Source organism: Lampris incognitus, chromosome 12, assembly GCF_029633865.1.
Source record: "Lampris incognitus isolate fLamInc1 chromosome 12, fLamInc1.hap2, whole genome shotgun sequence".
Lineage (NCBI taxonomy): Eukaryota > Metazoa > Chordata > Actinopteri > Lampriformes > Lampridae > Lampris > Lampris incognitus.
Window position 1 is genome coordinate 11982001 of NC_079222.1, and position 22320 is coordinate 12004320.

General features: G+C 45.0%; 1 protein-coding gene across 2 annotated transcripts in view; it reads left to right on the top strand.

The window, feature by feature from the left end:
- Nucleotides 1-2141: 2141 nt before the first annotated feature.
- Nucleotides 2142-22320, top strand: part of LOC130122185 (retinoic acid receptor RXR-alpha-A) — a 64051-nt gene continuing 43872 nt past the window's right edge. The window contains exon 1 of one of the 2 annotated variants that reach the window (XM_056291226.1): nt 2142-2401. In XM_056291226.1, the coding sequence (XP_056147201.1) occupies nt 2219-2401 (183 nt within the window). In that variant the 5' untranslated portion in view covers nt 2142-2218. The remainder of the gene's footprint in view (nt 2402-22320) is intronic. The other variant, XM_056291224.1, reaches the window with a different exon arrangement.

Here is a 22320-nt window from a genome sequence, read left to right on the forward strand (position 1 = left end):
AGGTAGGTAGGTAGGTAGGTAGGTAGGTAGGTAGGTAGGTAGGTAGGTAGGTAGGTAGGTAGGTAGGTAGGTAGGGGAGCACCCGTGGATTGGGAACCTGTTCGCTACAATAGGAGAATGAGGGAGAGAGAGAATAAGCGCAAGAGAGATGTACTATACAGTATACGGTTCATCAGTCATGCCAAGAGGTCAGGTCAGGCATGTATGCAGCTCGCTGTCTACTCTCAGCAGACATGGAGGCGCTCATGTGTGAGCTTTAGAAAGACAGGCAGGGAGGCATACAGTAGACAGACTGAGATTCAGGCTGCACAGTTGGAGTTGTGTAATCTGTGGTTTTTCCAGGTCAAAGTAAATAGGAATGAATAAATCTATTCTTTTAGCAGGGGCTGAAGACAATGTGGGTCTGAGAAGTGTTTGGCAAAAGTCTGTGATATGTGTTTAGATGAAAAACCATATCGCCTTGGATCAATTGACAGCAATGATGACATTTGTCGTTGTGGATCTAAATTCAATATGCTTATGGTAGTCTCAGCATAAGAGCAAGAACCCCGAGTGGGCTTGCTATTTCTTAAACTGTGTATGCTTTTTTACATTTTAAAAATAGAATCAATAAAAACTAACAGATAAAAAACAGACAATTGTGGAATATACAGCATTATATGAAAGTTATCCATTTCAAATTCGAAGATGTTTTTAACAGCTTTTGTATAGCCGAGTTTGGAAATTATGTGGTGTTTTCAACATCAGCTAGCTGCACACACAGGAATCTTATCTTATCTTGTCTTGTCTTGTCTTGTCTAGTCTAGTCTAGTCTAGTCTTGTCTTGTCTTGTCGTATATTAAATCAAAACATGCAATATAGTGTATGCTTTTAATCTGAAGCCCCATTCACACATGCCACCTAACCCATAAAGCTTTCTTCAGTTTTACATGACAGGGTCATTTTGTGAATGCGGGCTGGAGTAGATATAATCTGTAAAAGTCTCAAGATCAAGTAGTATTTACAGAAACGTAACCAAATGATGATAGTGAGAACCAAAGCCGTCAGATTTCTGGAGCAAGTGAACCATTCACAAGGAAACGTATCCACGACTTGTTCATTTGCAGGTATTTGTCCGAAGTGAGACATTTACTTGTAAGACAATAAAAGTAAGAGAAGTAAGAGCATGTTCACATATGGGCGGCATAGTGGCACAGTGGTTAGCGCTGTCGCCTCACAGCAAAAACGTCCTGAGTTCGAACCCCGGGGTTGTCCAACCTTGGAGTTTGCATGTTCGCCCAGTGTCTGTTTGGGTTTTCTCCGGGTGCTCCGGTTTCTCCCACCATGAAAAAGACATGCATGTTGGGGTTTATACTCCTTTAGCTTCTCCATGATGAATGACCATCCGTGCATGGTGAAGAGCCACACATCCCTCGCAGTAATCCTGTTAACGTTGTCAGGAGACAACAGAGCAGAACACGGCGGATCTACAGGAGTAAACCTCAATGATAAATCCTGCTACTCCTATGGGTAGTCCTAGGTGCATTCATCGATAGACTGATGTTATGGACCGGAAGGCATCATGGCTTTGCAGATGATCAGTGCATCTTGACAGTGGAAAGGCACAAAATCTCCAGTTAACGGAGAACCATAGAACTGCATGTGGAGTAACGCCCCATGCTTTAAACAAGCGTGCACAACCGAAACCCCATAGGGGTGGCCTGATGGACGACTAGGTGAGGTGAGGTATACTGTCTGTGCCCCTGACCAAGGCAATGGAAAGAAGAACTGGAGTAGGTCCCTGGGTTCTGCACATGGCGGCTGCCCACTGCTACTAGCTACATAGCCAAGATGGGTTAAATGCAGAGTGTAATTTCCCTACGGGGATCAATAAAGTACCTCAAAATAAAAATAAAAAGTTTGAAAATGGGGCGACTTCAAAATAAGAGTACTTTGCTCAGTCCGTGCATGGAGCATGGATGTGATTAGTCAGGCATGAGACAAACGGCACTGTCATGTCATGTGTGAACAAACACTATTTGAAAATATTTGTTATGGAAGCTGTTTATGTGAACAGGGAAAACCATTAAAAGTGCTGTAAAAATCATTTTGACAATGTTGTGAAATGTATGCTTGAAAGCCACTTAATATTCTCATTTGCTCTCTTTCTTTTCTTTTTTCAGACTCGTCAGGCCAGGTGACCTCCTCACCCCTGGGCTCACCCACGTCCCACCGAGGCATGCACCCATCTCTGCTGAGCCCAACGTCCATGGGGCCCTCTGGCTCACTGCACTCTCCGATCAGTACGCTGAGCTCCCCCATGAATGGCCTCGGCTCGCCTTTCTCTGTTATCAGCTCTCCCATGGGCCCTCACTCCATGACCTCGCCTGGCATGGGTTACGGCCCCAGCGTCAGCCCCCAGGTGAGGCCTGTTACAGACACACAGACAAAGACACATACAAAAGTTAAAAAAAGACACAAAACATACAGGCATATACAAACACACACACGGTGTGCAGGTGCTGCAGCATAAAGACTCACATAAATTCCAGTGCATACTGCAGAGGACACACAGTCAGACAAAAAATGTTCATACACAGACGCTCTTGTGTATGCAGACGACAAACATGCATACATTGATAAAACATTTGCACATGCTGGCTCTTCAAAATCTCCCTCCGTTTTGGGAGTCACACATGTGCAATTGTGACTGTTGACACACAGGTAAGGAGAGTATCAACTGACCTACTTACACACACACAGGTTGGCATACTACTTTACATGGGAATTTGAACACTCAAAAAACTAAATTATGTCCGGCGCTGTCTCCTATATATTGTATTCACATACCACAGAAATGCAAATTACACACACGCACGCACACATACATACACACACTTGTGTTAAGCTTGGCCCCTGCAGAAAGAGGCCCTGCTTTGAAACCTCGTCAGAGTTAATCAGTGCTTCAATTCAAGCAGGATTCCATCGTACCTCAGCTCTGTCATTCATTCTTTTATATCCCGGGCATATTCTCCTCTCTATCTCAACCATATCCTGCTTTCTTCTCTTTTTTTTTACCCCCCTCTATCCTACCTCCCTCTCTTGGCCCTTCGCCATCTGTCTCATCATCCCTCTTTTTTTCCCTTTCTTGTTTGCCCATCTCATTTTCCCTCTCTCTCTCTCTCTCTCTGTCTCTCTCTCTCTCTCTCTCTCTCTCTCTCTCTCTCTCTCGCTCGCTCTCTCTCTCTCGCTCTCTCTCACACACACACACACACACCACACACACACACACACACAATCTCTCATTTTCCTCAATCTTTCATTCTCACAACATTATTTCCGTTCCATCAATAAGCCCCAGTTTCTTTGGTATTGAAGAAAGAAGGAAAAAAATGCACAATTAAGACATCAAAGCCTACAGTGGCCCAGTTTCCTTTTGGAGGCATGTCTAAAATTGAAACCGCCCCCCCTCCAAGTGCAGTAACAGTCCTTTTTTTGTGTTTGTTAATAATTATGTTAAAGGTCTTCGGCAGCGTCGTGCTATTTGGGATGGGTTTTTCCTAGCTTTTGTCGGGCTTATCTCCGCGTTCCGAGTGAAAGTGTCCCCTATGTAATGGAGTTAAATGTGGATTAAGGGCACTTTGAGAAAGCGGCCAGAATCATTCATTGCTAGAAAGCCCCCCCACACCCCACCCCTGATTCTCCTACGCTTTTAATTCCTCCCTCTTTCATCTGTGCTGTGCCATCTCCATTCCAGAGCTGCACACTCAATTCACAGGTTGAATGTTTATATATATACCAGTCCATCACAGTATATATATATATATATATATATATATACACACACACACACACACACACACACACATATACATATATACATATATATATATATACTCTCACATTTCTGGAAGTAGCATTAATAGCGAAGAACGATTGATGAGACTCACACTAGCATGCTAGACAGGAAGTTTGAGTTTACAAAGCTTCCTAATGCAACTTTATTTAGGACAAGACAAAAGTTGCATATACATATTCAAACTTCAAATTGTGTTTGCACTGGGGCACGAGGCTTAAGTGCCATAAGTGCTGGCGTTTGTTTGTGGAGGCGTTTGTTTGTGGAATCGTATTTGCTGAGTTCAGCCGAAACAGGCACATTTGCAAAGCTGCATCAAACTAAACCGACAAATGGCGATAGTAAAATGGATTTCAATGGACTTAAAACTTAAATTTCAAATAATCTTTATCAACAAGGTCTTAAAGGGGACTGTGCAATTTGTTGCTTCACGTTACTGTTGGCCCTCTGTTTACATACACGAGTCATAAAAGCTGAGACGACATCATTTAGCAAAGTCCATCTGTTTGATTCCTCCAACCATTTCATTATTCACGCCACCGCAAATATGTTTGGTGTTTTACAGAAGGAGTAGCAAGGAATTTAAATGATTTAGAGTTTAAATATGAATAATCATAATCAAATATGAATAATCATTCGTGTGATTAACGTGATTAAAATCTTAAATAGATTGACAGCCCTAATATTGATTTTTACTTTGGTAAAAACAAATTTTTTTGTTTAGTCATCTCTGTACCCTCCCTGCCAGTTTAAGAAAACAAACTGTCACATATCCAGTAGTTGTTGGCTGTTTAGTGGCTTAAGGATGGTTGCTGCCACGGTTTGATTTATGTTGCAAAAGCTGAAGTAAATAAAGAAGGGAGGAAGAGAAGAGCTAGAGCGCTAGCTTTGTATGTATCTGTAACAGCTTGCTTGTGACCAGTTATGGCACTATCACTTCTTTACTATATCAGATGGTATAACTGGGTGCTGGGGCCCATTTCTGCAGCTTTTTAGGTGCTAAAGGCCTTAGCTGTTAAGGGTCTCAGCTTATGAAACTGTGACTTGAATCTGGTAACTGTTGCTCAGTAAGGGTGGAGACCAGCAGTTAGTTTGAGAGTGTGGCTGGAGGGTTGAGCATGGTGGCATGGCCCTGTGGTCACGAGGCGCGGTTCCTCTGATGGAAGGTGATTTGAGTCAGACGGCAGATGCCACTTGCTCTTAACACACGGCTGACTGGCTGTTTTCAAGAGCAGTTGGCTGGAACGAGGTCAAGACTCGGACCTTTGCCTCTCTAACCTCCTAATGTCCATACTAAGACACCCGCCTACACACACACACACACACACACACACAATACACACACACACGGCATCATCATCGGTAGTCACTCGGGGTCAAGTATGACTGTGCTCCTTCTAGGTATTTGTGGGTCTTCAGGTGGGCATAGAGGCTGATCCTGAAGGTGCATATTTCAGGGCAATGTGGGCAAGTGTGTGAAGAAGTGGTTGAGGATGTGGTTTGGGCCTTTCTGTTAACTTGCTTCTATTTGAGTCTGCTCTTGTTTTCAGCAGCACAGTGGAAATCATTGTTGTAGCACCCAGCACCCTCACAGACAGCCAGTCTCCACGCCTCCCTGTTTTTTCTGCTTGTTCCCAGGTGTTAAGGTTGATGCCAAACCTTTTTATGTGGGCCTTGATGTTATCTTTATATCGCTTCTTTTGTCCTCCTGGGACATGGCATCCTGTCACGAGCTGAGAGGAAAGGACTTATTTTGGGAGGCGAGAGTCAGAGATGCAAAGGACATGGCCAGTCAATCTCAGCTGATGTTGTGCGATGGTGGCAGTTATAGTACGCATATTGGCCTCCTTGAGGACCGTTAAGTTGGTGCGCTTATCCTCCCAGCTTAAGGATCTTCCTGAAGCATCACTGTTGGTATGCCTCCGATGCCTTCAGGTGCCTGCTATATGTGGTCTAGATTTCTGACCCATACAGTAGGGTGGGCAGCACTACCGCTTTGTATACAGAGTTTTTGTTCTGACCTGAAGGTCAAGGTTTTGAAAAACCCTTTTACTCAATCTTGAGAAGGCCTGGCTTGTACAACTGAGACGATGGTGTATTTCAGTGTCAATGTTAGTTTTGGAGGAGAGAAGGCTGCCAAGATATGGGAACTGCTTCACATTTTTGAGTCTGGTGTTGTCTACAGAGATGGATGGTAGTAGAGCAGAGGATATGGGTCTTTTTTATCTTAATGGCCAGGCCAAGCTGCTTGTATGCCTTTACAAAGGCATCCAGTATGCTCTGTAGTGCCTCTTCTATGAGGGAAACTAAGGCGTTGTCATTGGCGTACTGCAACTCTATGATGGATTTGATGGTGATTTTATCTTTAGCCCTGACTCTGTTAATATTCAGAAGATTCCCATCAGTCCTGTACATGATTTTGACGCCCTGAGGCAGACTGGGAACCGTGAGGTGGACAATGATGGTAATGAAGACAGAGAACAGGGTTAGGTCAATGACACAGCCTTGTTTAACTCCTGTGTAGACCTTGAAGGACTCTGTCGCATTTCCATAACTGCTGAGTACTCTGGCTAGCATATTATTATGTTATAGTCGTAGTACTCTGATATATTTGTCAGGGCAGCCAGAAATAGCCAGAGGGCCTGACAGTTTATGGAATCAAAAGCTTTGGTTAAGTCTATGAAGGCCATCTACAATGGTTGATTCTGTCCCAGGGCTTTTTCTTGGAGTTGGCGAGCAGTAAAAATCATGTCCATGGTGCCTTTGTTAGGACGAAAACCACTCTGGGAGTCTGGCAGAAGTTCCTCTGATATTGGGAGGAGTCTGTTGGCCAAGACCATAGCCAGGGCTTTCCCTGTGGTGGAGAGCAAGTAAATGCCACGGTAGTTTCTGCACTCAGCTTTGCCCCCTTTCTTAAAGATGGAGACAATGAGTGTGTCCCAAAGTTGCACAGGGATTTTCTCTTTTTCTCATATTTTAAGTAGCAGGGCATGGATATGTCTGAGGAGTGTAGGTCCACCTGCCCTCAATACTTCTGCCGGTATTCCATCAGCCCTGGCAGCCTTGTTGATTTTCATCTTCCTGATGGCATGTGGGACTTCTTAGACTATGTGGTGCTGCCATGACCTCTTTTTTGGGTTGCTGAGGGAGTTGTTAGAAGGCATCCATCTCAGGGCTAGAGTCCCAGTTTAAAGGGTCCTGGTCCACCTCTCTTTGATTGACTCGTGTCTGTTAGCAGTGTGTGCCCATCTTTGGAGCAAAGCAGGGTTAGACAGCGGTGACTGGGACCTTATATTGCTTTAGTAGCATCGAAGAAGCCTCTGGTATCCCCAACATCTGCAAGGTTCTGGATCTCAAGGGTCTTCTTCATCCACCACTGGTTCTTCAATTCCCTGACCCAGCTTTGGATAGCTGACTTTGCTCTTGCATGGGCAGCTTGTTTATTTTGGCAGTGTTGTCATTCTGTCAGATGGTAAAGGTTTGATGTTGATTAACCGTTGGATTTCCAGGTCATTCTCATCAAACCAGTCTTGGGGGTTCTTCATCTTATGTCCAAGAGTGGTTTTACAGGTGCCGGTGATTGCAGTGATTCCAGTGGCTTTCAATAGCTACTGCTTGAGCATTGATGTACTGAGCATGGCCTGGAACTGTTGATGAGAGGAAGTATCAATAAATCCGACGAGGTTGAGCTTTGGCTGGCTCTCTTTTTCTGCATCTTTCTTTTCCGGTGAAGTTGGATGGACAGGGTGGAGTGGGTAAGGCGGTGGTCAGTCCAGCAGTCATCTGCACTGATCATCACTTTGGTGTTAAGTACCTCGTGTCGGTCTCTTTAACGGATGATAATGTGGTCAATGAGGTGCCAAATGTTACAATGAGGGTGCCTCCAGGTTGTTTGTTCTTCTGACAGAAGAGTGTGTTGGTGATGATTAGGCTGTGTTCTGAGCATGTTGCTAACAGCAGGATACCATTGGAGTTTATGTTTCCAACTCCTTCCTTGTCAATTATGCCTCTCCACAAGGTGTAAGTACGTCCCACTCTGGCATTGAAATCTCCAAGCAGGATTAGCTTATCCTCCTTGGGGACTTTGGTGAGAACATTGTCCAGGTCGGCATAGAAAGTCTCCTTTACTTCATCTTGTGAGTCAAGTGTTGGAGCATATGCACTAGGGTTGCCAACTCCTTGAAATGGAAATAAGGAACAGGGGACAGGGACGGGGGTTGGATGATGGACTGGGTGGCGCAGGCATAATAAATATAATGTGCTGCTCATTGAGGCCCAGAGGAAGCTCAGCGAGGTGACAAATGAGGCTGTTTTTGATGGCAAAGCCCACACCATGAATTCTCGGCTCATCAGCTGCTTTTCCTTTGCAGAAAAAGTATAACCTTCCTTTTCCATTTTCAGCTGCCCTTGGTCAGCCAATCGTGTTTCAGAGAGTGCGATATCAATCTGGAATCTTCTCAGCTCTTGGGCAATGACTGCAGTACGCCATTCGGGTCGATTGCTGGATTGATTGTCCATTAGGGTTCATATGTTACAGGCTCCAAAATATACAAGTTTCTCTTTCTGACAGTATGGTGGTGATCTCTCTGGATGCAGTGGTCCAAACATGAGGTATGAGGCAGACTATGTTTAGGGCACCTTTTCTAGCCACCTCCCCAACTGGGGTGAGCAGAGCAGATCCTAAATAGGGCTGCTCAGTCGTGGATGCAGCAGCCGAGAAGCTCCTCTGCCTCCATCCCAGGGCTTAGCCACTGATCATACACCCACCGCCTGTGTGCCAGGTTGTGGCTAGGGCCTTCTAGACGTCACTGCCCTACCCCTGTCACCTCTTCCTGATTGCCACAGGGCTTTGGCCCAGGATATTTATGGGCTGATCCTTGCAGGAGAATGCCTGCACGTGACAGCTTTTTACGTGGACAGGCTAATGCGCCTGCAGCCACTACACGGTCCTTGGCAGGGAGTGGCCAGAATCCAATGTCATGGAGAACCAAGATGATTGGAGACCACCCTCTGTTGCAACCTTCATCCGCCTTCACTGGCATTGTGACCTGAAGACATCTTCCGCTAGTTCCACCGTTGAGGTCTTTGTTGGATTGTGCTTCATTTGGAACCTCCCCCCTTGACCTATCCACCTTGGGTGACCCTACCAGGAGCCAAGCTCTGGACTGCATAGCTCTTGAGATCATTAGTACACGCAAGCTTCTCCACTACGACAAGGCGGCATTCCAGGAGAAGACATACACACACACACACACACACACACACACATCTACACAGATAACACATACATAAGCCATGTTTCAATTCAAATAAATAGCAAATTTTTAATGAAAATTCAAAATGTTGATAAAAGAAAATGCGTATTACTAGATTTTTTCATCAACTACTGTTGTTTGAAAAGCAACTTCCTGTGCAAAGTGCATGAAGATGCAGAGTGTGGTTGCTTAGCAAAAACAGCTGACAACAAACTGCTAAACACCAAACTCAGGGGAGAAAATGGATGATTCAACATGTACCTGTAACTAGAAACTGGAGTAGTTGTCATCACAGGTTTATGCCGGCTATACCTGATCATATTCCACGCTGCCCAACAAAGGAAATGTCATAACCAGTATTATATTGGCTGAGGCCACTATATTGTGAGAAACCATGTTTTTTTATTTTGATTAAATAAATGAGTTTGAATTTCAAATTTCATTTTCTTTCCAATTGTATCACATAGTTTCACTGTTCGCCATAACTGTTTATGGTACGTCATCATGTTTTCCTAAAAATCTATTTCCATCAGCTGTTCCAATGGCAGTGAGCTGTCAATGAATTGTGTTCAGATGAAATGAAAAATCTATTTCCATCACCCTTTACTGTATTTTTGCTTTCTTTTCCACCCCAAGTGTGTGTAACTTTTTTTTGGGCGATATTTAATAATTTTTTTTCTTAAAATCAGCCTATTCCATTCATGTTTTCTTTAATAATATTATTAGTATTATTACTATTATTATTATTTCCCCCCTTTTTCTCCCCAATTGTCCCCGGCACATTACCTTATTTCCCGAGCCGTCCCGGTCGCTGCTCCACCCCCTCTGCCGATCAGGGGAGGGCTGCAGACTACCACGTGTATCCTCTGATACGTGTGGAGTCACCAGCTGCTTCATTTCACCTGACAGTGAGGAGTTTCGCCAGGGAGACGTAGTGTGTGGGAGGCTCACGCTATTCCCCCCGACCGACCAGAGGAGGCGCTAGTGCAAAACCAGGACACATACCCACATCCGGCTTCCCACCCGCAGACACGGCCAATTGTGTCTGTAGGGACGCCCGACCAAGCCGGAGGTAACACGGGGATTCGAACTGGCGATCTCCGTGTTGATAGGCAACGGAATAGACCACTACGCTACCCAGACGCCCCCATTCATGTTTTCTTATGTGCCACTTCAGGTTTTGCAAAAAAAAAAGCACATTGGTGGAAACATACCTATAGACATACACACACACACTCATACAAATCAAACTCAATACAAAGTGCACAGACACACACAAACACACATATGCACACAGGATTTAACACTACAATTAGTTCTGCTTACCACCTGCTCTACAATTGATGCAATACCACCAGATTTGGTCATTTCCCCCTACACATACTACTCATGGCCAACGTCACCTAAATAGTGATGCAGCCGGTTTGGATGATCAGTAATAAACTGACAAAACAAACAAAATGAATGAAATTCTGACAAAATTGATAAAAGAAGAGAAGACATTGCGAGCAAATCTCAGTTTCTCTGTGGAATGCTGTGACCTCCAGCAGCGAGAAACCCACATGCAGCGGGGGAGTCGGTCGGTCCTCGGTCCAAAGCACTTCCTGCCGAGATCTCCAGCACCCAGACACGCCGAGACGCTGTGGGTGCGGCGTCGCAGCGCGGAGCCTCGGGTGGTGTGTGGCATCGCTGTGAGTCCGCTTTCATCTTGTTTTTGTCTGTTCCAACGACACCCAGTTTCGTGTGTCTGTGTTTAGGCTGACATTTATTCAGCGCGCCCTGCTGTTTGCGCTGTATATTGTTTCAGATTAGAATAGCGTCTGCATTGTTCCGGAGGGGGCCACACATATCGCCCGCCAACATGATTCCCTTACAGTTCCTCTCCGAGGCAAAAAGTGATATTTTTTTCTTTATTTAAGTGGTTTTCGCTGTTATTAGGCCTCTCTTTCCCACCCCCCACCCCTCGCTCTCTCTGTCTCTCTCTATCTGTCTCTGTCTCTGTCACTCTCTCACTCTCTCTGTCTCTGTCTCTGTCTCTGTCTCTGTCTCTCTCTCTGTCACTCTCTCTCTGTCTGTCTCTGTCTCTTTCTCTGTCTCTGTCTCTGTCTGTCTGTCTCTCTCTCTGTCTCTGTTTGTCTGTCTGTCTGTCTGTCTGTCTGTCTCTTTCTCTGTCTCTCCCTCTCTGTCTCCCTGTCTGTCTCTGTCTCTTTTTCTCTCTCTCTTGCTCTCTGTCTCTCTGTCTCTGTCTCTCTCTCTGTCTGTCTCTGTCTCTTTCTCTGTCTCTGTCTCTGTCTGTCTGTCTCTCTCTCTGTCTCTGTTTGTCTGTCTGTCTGTCTGTCTCTTTCTCTGTCTCTCTCTCTCTCTGTCTCCCTGTCTGTCTCTGTCTCTTTTTCTCTCTCTCTTGCTCTCTGTCTCTCTGTCTCTGTCTCCGTCTCTGTCTCTCTCTCTCTGTCTCTCTCTCGCTCTCTCCCTCGATTGTTCTGAGCGGGGAGGGAAAAGGAGACATCTCTCAGGGTTTCTGGTCAGGGGGGCAATGCCAGGCCACAGTCATGCCCATTAGGATTAGACCAGTCAGTGGTTTGTGTTTGTGGGGTTTATCCCACTGATGACACCGGCAAATCAGTCGATCACAGACACCGCAACCTTCCAGACAGCTGGGAAAGATTACGGACAGGGTTGGAAGTGTTTTACACTTCCAGGGACAATGCGGGGAGTTGTCTGGCTGTTGTTTCCGCAGAAAAGGGCCCTTAATCATTGGCTCGGGCTACTACCAACTCTTTTTTCTTTCTTTTTTTTTTCCATCTCCAGGCTTTAGTCAAACCTGCTGGCTTCCACTCTCCGGGCTAAAACTCTCCCGAGGAACCGAAAAAAAAAAGGCCCCAAAACAGGTCTCCTATGTCTCCCTCGCAAACCTTGAAAACAAACAGAAAGCCAAGAGTGTTTCTGGAGCCGAGGAAACGCTAATGCAGAAAAGGTGTAAATGTTTTACAGGGACTGGAACACGTTCTTAATAAGTTATAAATGAGCGGGCGGCGGTGATGTCATGCGCACATTTGGGCACGTCTTGTTTAGGCGAGGGTCGCTAGGAGACCCAAACACAACACGCCATGGTGTGCGGGGCCCCGGCGGCGGCGCGAGAGCGACGGAGTGGTTGACTGCAGAGCCCCTTCCTGCGTTGGAGTAATAGAGGCCCCCACTCCCCTGCTCTGCGCTTTGATGGACCTCCGGGTAGTCCCTCTGCATGACATCATGGTGGCGCTGCCCTAATGGGCACACAATGGAGCCGTGTGTAGGGCCCCGGGAGAGCAGTTCGCGCCGCCTGCCCCGTCAATCAACGAATGAATGGATGAGGGGGGAAACATATGATTTTTGAAGCCAAAGTTGTCTCCAGGTAGCAATTTAGGCATGTTTGTGGCGCTGTTTCCTCCGGTACATTACAATAAAATGCACAGAGCAGCACAAACAGCTAATAAGACTTTTTTTACGTTATTTTACATCGCACTACTTTACTTCGCTTCACTCCAGTTCACTTTCGTGTTACTTTACCCTACCTCATTTTGCTTTGTTCAAGATGTGAGAGAACAGGGGGGGTGTCCGGGTAGCGTGGCGGTCTATTCCGTTGCCTACCAACACGGGGCTCGCTGGTTCGAACCCCCGTGTTACCTGCGGCTTGGTCGGGCGTCTCTACAGACACGGTTGGCCATGTCTGCGGGTGGGTATGTGTCCTGGTCGCTGCACTAGCGCCTCCTCTGGTCAGTCGGGGCACCTGTTTGGAGTGGGAGGGGGAACTGGGGGGAATAGGATGATCCTCCCGCATGCTACTCCTCGCAGTCAGGTGAAAAGAAGCAGCTGGTGAAACTCCTCACTGTCAGGTGAAAAGAAGCAGCTGGTGACTCCACATGTATCGGAGGAGTCATGTGGTAGTCAACCGCCCTCCCTGGATCTGCAGAGGGGGTGGAGGAGCAGCGACCAGGATGGCTCAGAAGAGTGGGGTGTTTTGCCGGGTACAACTGGGGAGAAAGGGGGGGGTCTCCCCCCAAAAAAGATTTGAGAGAAGAGTGATTCAGTTGGATGTGTGACAGTTAAGGATAAAGACAACCCACCCACCCCCAGCCGACACCCTCCCCTCCTCCCCCCGTGTGGAGCCATAGAGAAGACCGGCTGTTTTGGAAGTGGCAGAAACAACAATATTGGACTTGAGTTTCAGAGGACAGCCCCTGCCTGCAGCCTGCAGACCATGCAATTGAAATGCCTCCGGGGGCACACATTTATTTTAAACCCTTTGGATAAGGCCTTGGTGGCTTTAAATGCATCTGCTGGTGTGATCTTACAGCCGCGTAAGACCATCTGCAAGCACATACATGGACTGTGCAGCAAATTTTAAGTATGACACTTGTGTGAAATGCTTAAACTATTACTCAGCAGCTTGTAACTTACTAATACTGGGGGGGGGGGTTTGGCCTCTTTAAACCTGAGCACCTTGTAGTTTTGCATGAAATATGTGTGATTGTGAAGGATGAAGAAAACAAGCTACCTATGTCAAACACAAACACACACACACACACACACACACACACACACACACACACACACACAATTGCCTGTCCACAAACACACCACACACACACTTTTCTACCCATTTAGTGCCCTGAAATGGCATTTTATGAACTCAGTACTCCCACACTGCAGTCCAATATAAACATATAAACACACTGAATAAAATCTGTAAACAGGGCTGTTGTGTGAGAGAGGATGCCAATAAATACCATTCTGGGTCAAATAGTATTTTGAAATTTGGAAGAAAAAAAATACACACACACACACACACACATATATATACATATATTATAAATGTACACACACACACACACATACATATATACACACACATATATATATGTATGTATAGATGTATGTATGCATATGTGTATATATATGTACGTATGTATATATGCACATATACACACACACACACACACACACATATATATATATATATATAATATATATATATATAATATATATATATATATATATATATATATATATATATATATATATATATATATATATAATATGTATGTGAGGCAATACATTTCACCCATTTGGTATTCAGATCAATCAGATCAATTATTCTGTCCACTGCAGTTGTCTGTATTTTTTAGATAAAGAGGAAAACTACATTTCAGACACATATATTCTTTCAATTATAAAATGCATTGGAGTAAATTTCATTATTCAGTCGGCTATGCACTCGCTAAGCCCACAATAGGGCAAGGTCCTTCCATCAAAGTAGGAAATTCATCAGTGTTGGGGTTACGGAGTTGTACTACACGACAGCAGTAAAATACTATTTGGCCTGGAGTTGAGCAAACAGCAGCCCGAGCCAAGACCATTTTGCATTGGTTGCTATGAAGAAAACATTTTGGGGGGGCGGGGGTGTTGAAATGAAGCGCAAAGAACCCTGCACGTTTTTGGAGCAGAAGAATATTTACACACCTTAACTGACTACTACAGAGCAGGAAGTGTGGTAAGGTGACCTCAACATTTATCTCGTGATTTCCTGTTCCGGACCCTGCACAAACCATTCATTTGGAAATGTAGTCGAAATAATTAGATTTTAAACGTCAAATTTTGATTTTACAAGAGAGAACTGTCTAGGCTGCCATGTAAAGAGTGAACAAATGTAAGTTTGGCGGCTGTCAAACAAGCCTGTGAATACTGTGTTAGATTTAGGTCTGTCAGTCATACATGAGGGTAAACTTTGCCAGTACAGGAAATCATGGGAGACAAAAATTAATCATGTGACCAGATTTTCTCTACGAGGACGTAAAGAAACAGTTAATTACCACTTCTTTAACACTTAAAAGTGTCCAAATAGGGACGTCTTGCTACATTTCACCTGGAGTTGGACGTCGGTCAGGCTTTGCCCTCGGTTTATGGGGTGTACAATGTAAAGACCAATTGATTTATCCCTGGGTGACATGTGATGGAAGTATGAGGGGGTTGTTTCCTTGTGCACAAGGGGAGCAGTAGTCAGTTAGTCCCTGCAAGGCATGGTGGTAGATATTGGAATTACCAATTCACTTATAACTGGATGACTCTCGAGGAAAATGGAATTACCAGTCTCGTTGCTCACTGGATGAAGGACTAGTGGAAATGTTGGTCTGTTAATCACCGGATGACTTGTTGGCAGACAATGGAAATACTAGTCTTTTAATCATTGGATGACTTGCTGGCGGGCAACAGGAGGCACCATCAGCAGTCAGTTGTGGACTTGATAACTTGTGGAAAATGGAAATACGAGTCATCTATTGGGTGACGTGCTGTTGGACAACAGAGATACTATCTTAATGAAGGATCATCTACTCTCTAGCTATGGAAATGGAAACGGAAGTCCTTTAACCGCTGGTTGACATACTGATGGACAATGGAAAAAATAGACAATTAATCACTTGATGGACGTTGGAAATAGAGATTAATTAGTTCCTGAAGGATATTTTCCCTGATAGTGCAAATGATAATCGATGCTATGATGAAATGCCAATCACAATGAAATGCTAGCCACTTAATTTTTGGATTTGGACCGCTGGACCGTATTGCTGGGATGGGGAAAATATTAGCCGAGCGGGGAAAATAAACGCGTCGATCAGTCTTGGGACCACACACTAATCTGTAATGGAAATACTAGAGGATTAATCGGTGGATTAAAGTGGAAATAATCGTTTAATTTCTGGGTGGTACAGTTAAACAGTGGAAATACTAATCGGTGATCCTCTCGGGTGACTTGGAACATGGACTAGATAGATGATGGCTGTGATCCCTGGACGACTTGCTACCGGACGGTGGAAATGCTAGCCCAGTAATTGATGGATGGTTCACCACGGGGCAGCGGAAACACCAGCCAGTCACTGGGTGGCATATTACTCTACAAAGGAAACGCTGGCTGATTAACTGGTGGATGATTCACTATTGGACGATGGGGGAAAAGAAAAAAAACCTACTCAATTATCTACTCGATCACAGATTTACTTATTTGGAGAAGCACACACTAACACACACGCACATGGTCATTAGAGTCAACATGGTCATTAGAGTCACAAAGGCTTTAAAATGTGTTTTATATGAATGGTTCTCTCACAACACAATGTTTTTGCAGTAACACCAGTGCAGACTATGCGGTGGATTAGACGGGTATGCGGTAATGAATTGGATGCAGCAGGAAGATCTGGCCTGCATAGTAGATGTGTGACACAATTACTTCGTATGGTTTGTTTTATCCTGCCTCAGTGCCAGAGAGATGGGATTTGCCACACACAAAAAAAATGAAAAAAATGTAAAAAAAATAAAATAAAATAAAGCACCAGAAAGCTTAGACATGCACAGGGAAGGATTGTAAAAAAAAATGCTTCAGTATACTTTTCCGTGGATAATAACTCGCCTGATACTGTCTGAACTGTCATGCCGTCGCAAACCCCACCCACCCGGGATGAAACCCAATGCGGAGATGCTACGCAGATGCTACTTTGCCGTCTTCTGGTGGGAGGCGGGCGGGCTCCCTGGGCTGATGCCGTTTCATGTAGGTTGTAATGAAGAAAACATGTCAGCTTTTTGTTATTTCATATTCATGTGATCCCGGAGTTTGTGGGTAGAGGGAACTGAAAGAAGAAGAAGAAAGAAGAAAAAAAAAAGGCATGGTCACCAGATTGTATTTCCAAATTATGTCTATTTTTTCCAGTATTGTATAGTCAGATAATGTGGATTGTGTTAGAAATTCTGTCACAAGGTGTGGGGGGTGGGAGGTAAGAAAGTAAGTATCATTAAAAACTCCGTTCTTAGGAAACTTTCATGACATCGTGTCGCCGGGTTCGTGTCATTCCAGGATGAATTCGTTTTTGAAACTCTTGACCGCTTATAACCCCTAATGGCGGACGGACACCACGGTTCCTGCTACCTTTTCATTTTTTAACCTCCCATTTGGTTCAGTATTGTGTAATTATTATGGCCTTTCTAAATGGTAGTCCATCCATACTCCCCCTTGATCATCTCTGCCATTTAGATTAACCCCTTACTGGCATCCGGGTAGTATAGCGGTCTATTCCGTAGCCTACCAACACGGGGATCGCCTCCGGCTTGGCTGTGTCTGCGGGTGGGAAGCCAGATGTGGGTATGTGTCCTGGTCGCTGCACTAGCGCCTCCTCTGGTCGGTCGGGGTGGCTGTACGGGAGGAGGGGGAACTGGGGGTGGGGGGTAGTGTGATCCTTCCACGCGCTACGTCCCCCTGGCGAAACTCCTCACTGTCAGGTGAAAAGAAGCGCCTGGCAACTCCACATGTATCGGAGGAGGCATGTGGTAGTCTGCAGGTCGGAAGAGTGGGGTAATTAGCCGGATATAATTGGGGAGAAAATGGAGGAACCCCCCCCCCCAAAAAAAAGAGTAACTCTTTGCTATGTACTGTACTATGTACTATGTACTTGTATACTATGGACATGGCCAATTTCCTTCCACCACACAGCTTTCTATTATCTTTCTGAGCCTATAAATTGGCCTGGTGAAGTTGGAATCCATTGAAAGGCCCTTGGAGCCTGTGAAACAGTCAGTGCTGTATCCCTGAATCCCACTTTACAAGGTCTGGTTTTAAGATCCGAGCATGGTGATGTTAGGCACTAAAGAGAACTCATTACATTAAGGCTCTTGCATTTTATTGAGGCACTCTGTTAGGAACTACAAGTGCGATTTTCAGGCAGCTTGGCAATTTGGCAAAACAATTTGAAACCCGCAAGTTTGAAGCTGGCATGAGTTATGTCCACGTGTTGTTTTACATTACACTTAGGCAGGGGGTTTTACATCGTCTTGTTTTTCAGAAGTAATGCTTTCTTTATCGATTCCTAATTAGGTTAGAAATGAACGTTTTAGGACTAAATCATCCTTTGGTTGGTTATTATCTCCGCCAGGCGAGATGACGTGTGTGTGTGTGTGTGTGTGTTCGCGGCTGATCTTGAAAACTACTGGACCTATCAGTCTAAACTGTTGTGCAGTTATGACTGTATGATGAAGATCCTCGTGGTTGCTGTGATCAAACCCTTCAAAAAAAAAACCCCCAAAACATTGTTCTCGCTATCGCCGCTCGCTCTCTTTATTCACTCTCTAGCTCGCTCGACCAATGCTGCCTTTCCGTCGCTGACCGCTCTGGGGCAACTCTGCGCATGCGCGACTCACATCTACGATTGGGTCCAGGTGGGAAAAGGGTTTGTCGCCTACCACCACCACCACTACTACTACTACTACTACCACCACCACTACTACTACTACTACTACTGATACTACTACTACTACCGCTACTACTACTATTACTACCACTACTACTACCACTACTACTACTACCACCACTACTACTACTACTGCTACTACTACCACTACTACTACCACCACTACTACTACTACTACTACCACTACTACCACCACCACCACTACTACTACTACTACTACTGATACTACTACTGATACTACTACTACTACCGCTACTACTACTATTACTACTACTACTACTACCACCACTACTACTGCTACTACTACCACTACTACTACCACCACCACTACTACTACTACTACCACTACTACTACCACCACCACTACTACTACTACTACTGCTACTACTACCACCACCACTACTACTACTACCACTACTACTACCACCACCGCTACTACTACTACTACTACTACTACTACTACCACTAGTACTACTACTACTACCACCACCACCACTACTACTACTACCACTACTAGTACTACTACTACTACTACCACTAGTACTACCACTACTACTACTACTACCACTACTACTACTACCACTACTACTACCACCAACACTACTACTACTACTACCACCACCGCTACTACTACTACCACTACTACTACTACCACTATTACTACTACTACTACTACTACCACTACTAGTACTACTACTACTACTACCACCACCACTGCTACTACCACCACCACTACTACTACTACCACTACTACTACTACTACCACTACTAGTACTACTACTACTACTACCACTAGTACTACCACCACCACTACTACTACCACTACTACTACTACTACAGCTACTACTACTAGAATGGGAGGTACAGATATTTGCCTGGCGGAGATGTTGTGGCCTGAATTTGTGAGAGCAAAGGAACGCTCACCATTGAGGAACTGGCAGAAGGTCAGCGTAGTGATGTCTTTTCTATGGTGAAACATGCACCGTATGTGTGCGTTTGAATTTTGTTTGGCTACGGCGAAAGCGCTGACTTGTCTAATAGGTGAGCAATGGGAAAGGCGAAGCATCAGGTTGCAATAGAAATACAGTGCGGACGATTTATAGAGTGAGAAAGAGATGAGAGAGAAAAGATAAAAGGAGAGAAAAAGAGGGGGGGGGGAAGTGGGTGAAGACTGGCGTGAGAAGACTGTAACTCCAGTGTTGTGAAAGCTGCTCTGTCAGCGGCAGGCTGCATGGTGCTCACAGGAGGGGCACGTGTTTACAGTAAAAACAACCCACATGCACACATACGCACACACAAATGCAGAAGTTAGCACGTTTGCGGACCAAGATTCAACAAAACCTAAAAATGTCCTTTCGCTTGCACACTAATACACTAATACACACATACACACGTGACGATGGGCAAAAATAGAAATGTACTGCACACATAAGCATACGCACACTAAAAGACAACAGGCGCACAAAACTACAAAACAAAAAGCTCAGAAATGCATTAATGTGCAACTCCGTATAAATACCTCCTCTACACGCGCGCACACACACACACACACACACACACACACACACACATCAGTGCCAAAGACACAAACGCACACATTAACCACCAGCCTGAGTTGTGAAAACAGCAGGAAGTCGCTGTGCAGATTCCCACTCCACTGCTGTTGCGTTTATGCTGCTGATAGACTCAATATCATTTCTTCACTTCAACAAGAGTCCCTGTCAGAACACATCTGCTAGCTCTGGCAGCCATTGCTTTGAGTCATGTTATCTGGTAAGGCACAGCGTGATGTAGGCACAGGGAATCTCAAAACTTTCCAAAAGCAGGCTGTTTACCCTAAACTCTCTCCATTGGGAAGCAGGAGAATGTGTTTCAACAGAGCTTAGTGCAAATCATTACTGATCACATCCCTCAGCATTTTGTGTGTGGAAACAGCTGTATTTTTTTTTCCTTGATTCTTTGTTGTGAAGATGATTTGGGATTTCGATGTGTTGTATTTATCTCCCAGATGAAATTTATTTCATAGGTTGTAGGTGTCCATGGACAGTATTACTCTTTTGGTGCTGCTCAGAGCAGGGACAGTAGTGTACCAATGACTGCTACGTCGATCACTACTGCTGTCTGTCTTCTGTTCCTTTTCAACCACCACAATGTCTGATTGGTTAGCCAGCACCTGCTTGTCAGTCTGGAACTTGAAGTCTCACAGGATCTTAGCTCTGCCATTCTCAACAACCTTTGGCGGTGTCTCCCATTTGGACTTGGGAACTTCCAGTCTTTATTCAGTACAGATGTTCCTGTACACTCTCCCAGCCACTTGGTTATTCCTTTCAGTGTATTATTTCCCAGCTAGCATTTTACAACCTGCTACTAAGTGCTGGACTGTCTCAGGGGCATCTTTGCACAGCCTGCATCTTGAGTCTTGTCTGGCGTGGTAGACCCCTGCCTCAACCGATCTGGTCCTGAGTGCCTGTTCTTGTGCTGCAATGATCATAGCCTCTGTGCTGTCCTTCAGTCCAGCCTTTTCTAGCCGCTGGTAGGATTTCTTGATATCAGCTACGTCTTCTGTCTGTTGATGGTACATTCCATGGAGGGGCTTGATCTTCCATGATACCTCCTCTTCTTCTTCCTCCCCACTCTCTATCTTCTGCTGCATGAGGTACTCGCTCAGCAGTTCGTCCTGGGGGGCCATCTTTCTGATGTACTCATGGATGTTCCTTGTTTCATCCTGGACAGCGGCTCTGACACTCACTCACCCCCAGCCCCCATATTTTTCGCTTATCGTAGTCTCAGGCTGCTGGACTTCGGGTGGAACCCTCCGTGCATTGTGAAGAGTTTCAGTGACCTGATATCTGTGGCCTTGTCAAAAAGACATGCATGGAAGGGTTAATACTCCTGCCTGTGCCCCTGACCAAGGCAATGGAAAGAAGAACTGGAGTTGGTCTAGGGGTGCTGCAGCTGCCCGCTGCTCCTATACAATAGGATGGGTTAAATGCAGAGAACAAATTTCGTTGTAACATTCACAATGACAAAAATAAAGTGGCTTTCTTTTTTCTTTATCTCCTCCTTAGGCCAGCTTATTATTCCAGCTGAGTATCTGATGACTGGTAGGGTATATGTGTTGATGGCTTAGATCTTATTCTTCCCATTGAGCTGGTTCCTCAGGACCTGCCTTGCTCTCTGTAGGTATTTGGCAGTAGCTGAACTCCTTGCTACATCCTAGTGGTTTCCATTTGCCTGTGGAATACCCAGGTACTTGTAACTGTACTGTATGTCTGTGATCCTTTCATCTGGTAATTCAGCCTCTTCGGTGCTCACCACCTTTCCTGTTTTTGCCACCATCCGACCGCACTTGGCCAGTCTGAATGATATCCCAATGTCATTGCTGTAGATCCTTGTGAGGTGGATCAGTGAGTCAATGTCTCGCTCATTCCTGGCATACAGCTTGATGTCATCCATGTATAGGAGGTGGCTGATGGTAACTAAACTTCTGAACCTGTATCCATATCCACTCTTTGTGATGGTCTGACTGAGGGGGTTCAGACCTATGGAGAACAGCAGTGGAAACAGTGCATCACCTCGGTATATGCAACATTTGATGGTTACCTGTGTATTTGTCTTTGAGGTGTACACACACACATAAATGTATATGTGTGTGTGTGTGTGTGTGTGTGTGTGTGTGTGTATACACATATAAAAAATGTATATGAAAAAACAGAGGTCCAGCAGCCTAAAAGCAGGTTCACATGCCTGCCTTTGATTTGTTCTTTCTACAAAGCATAGACAGCTTCTTATTAAGCATTCTTCAAGAGCCTTCATAATAATTTTAAGCTAAGCAAGAGAAGCCTTTTTTTTTTTTTTTTTTTTGCTTTAAATCATTTAGCAATAAGTCCCAAACAGGGGGAGCAGAGACCATGAAAGCATTTCTGTCTGAATCAGATGGGAACCACAGATAACAAAAAGT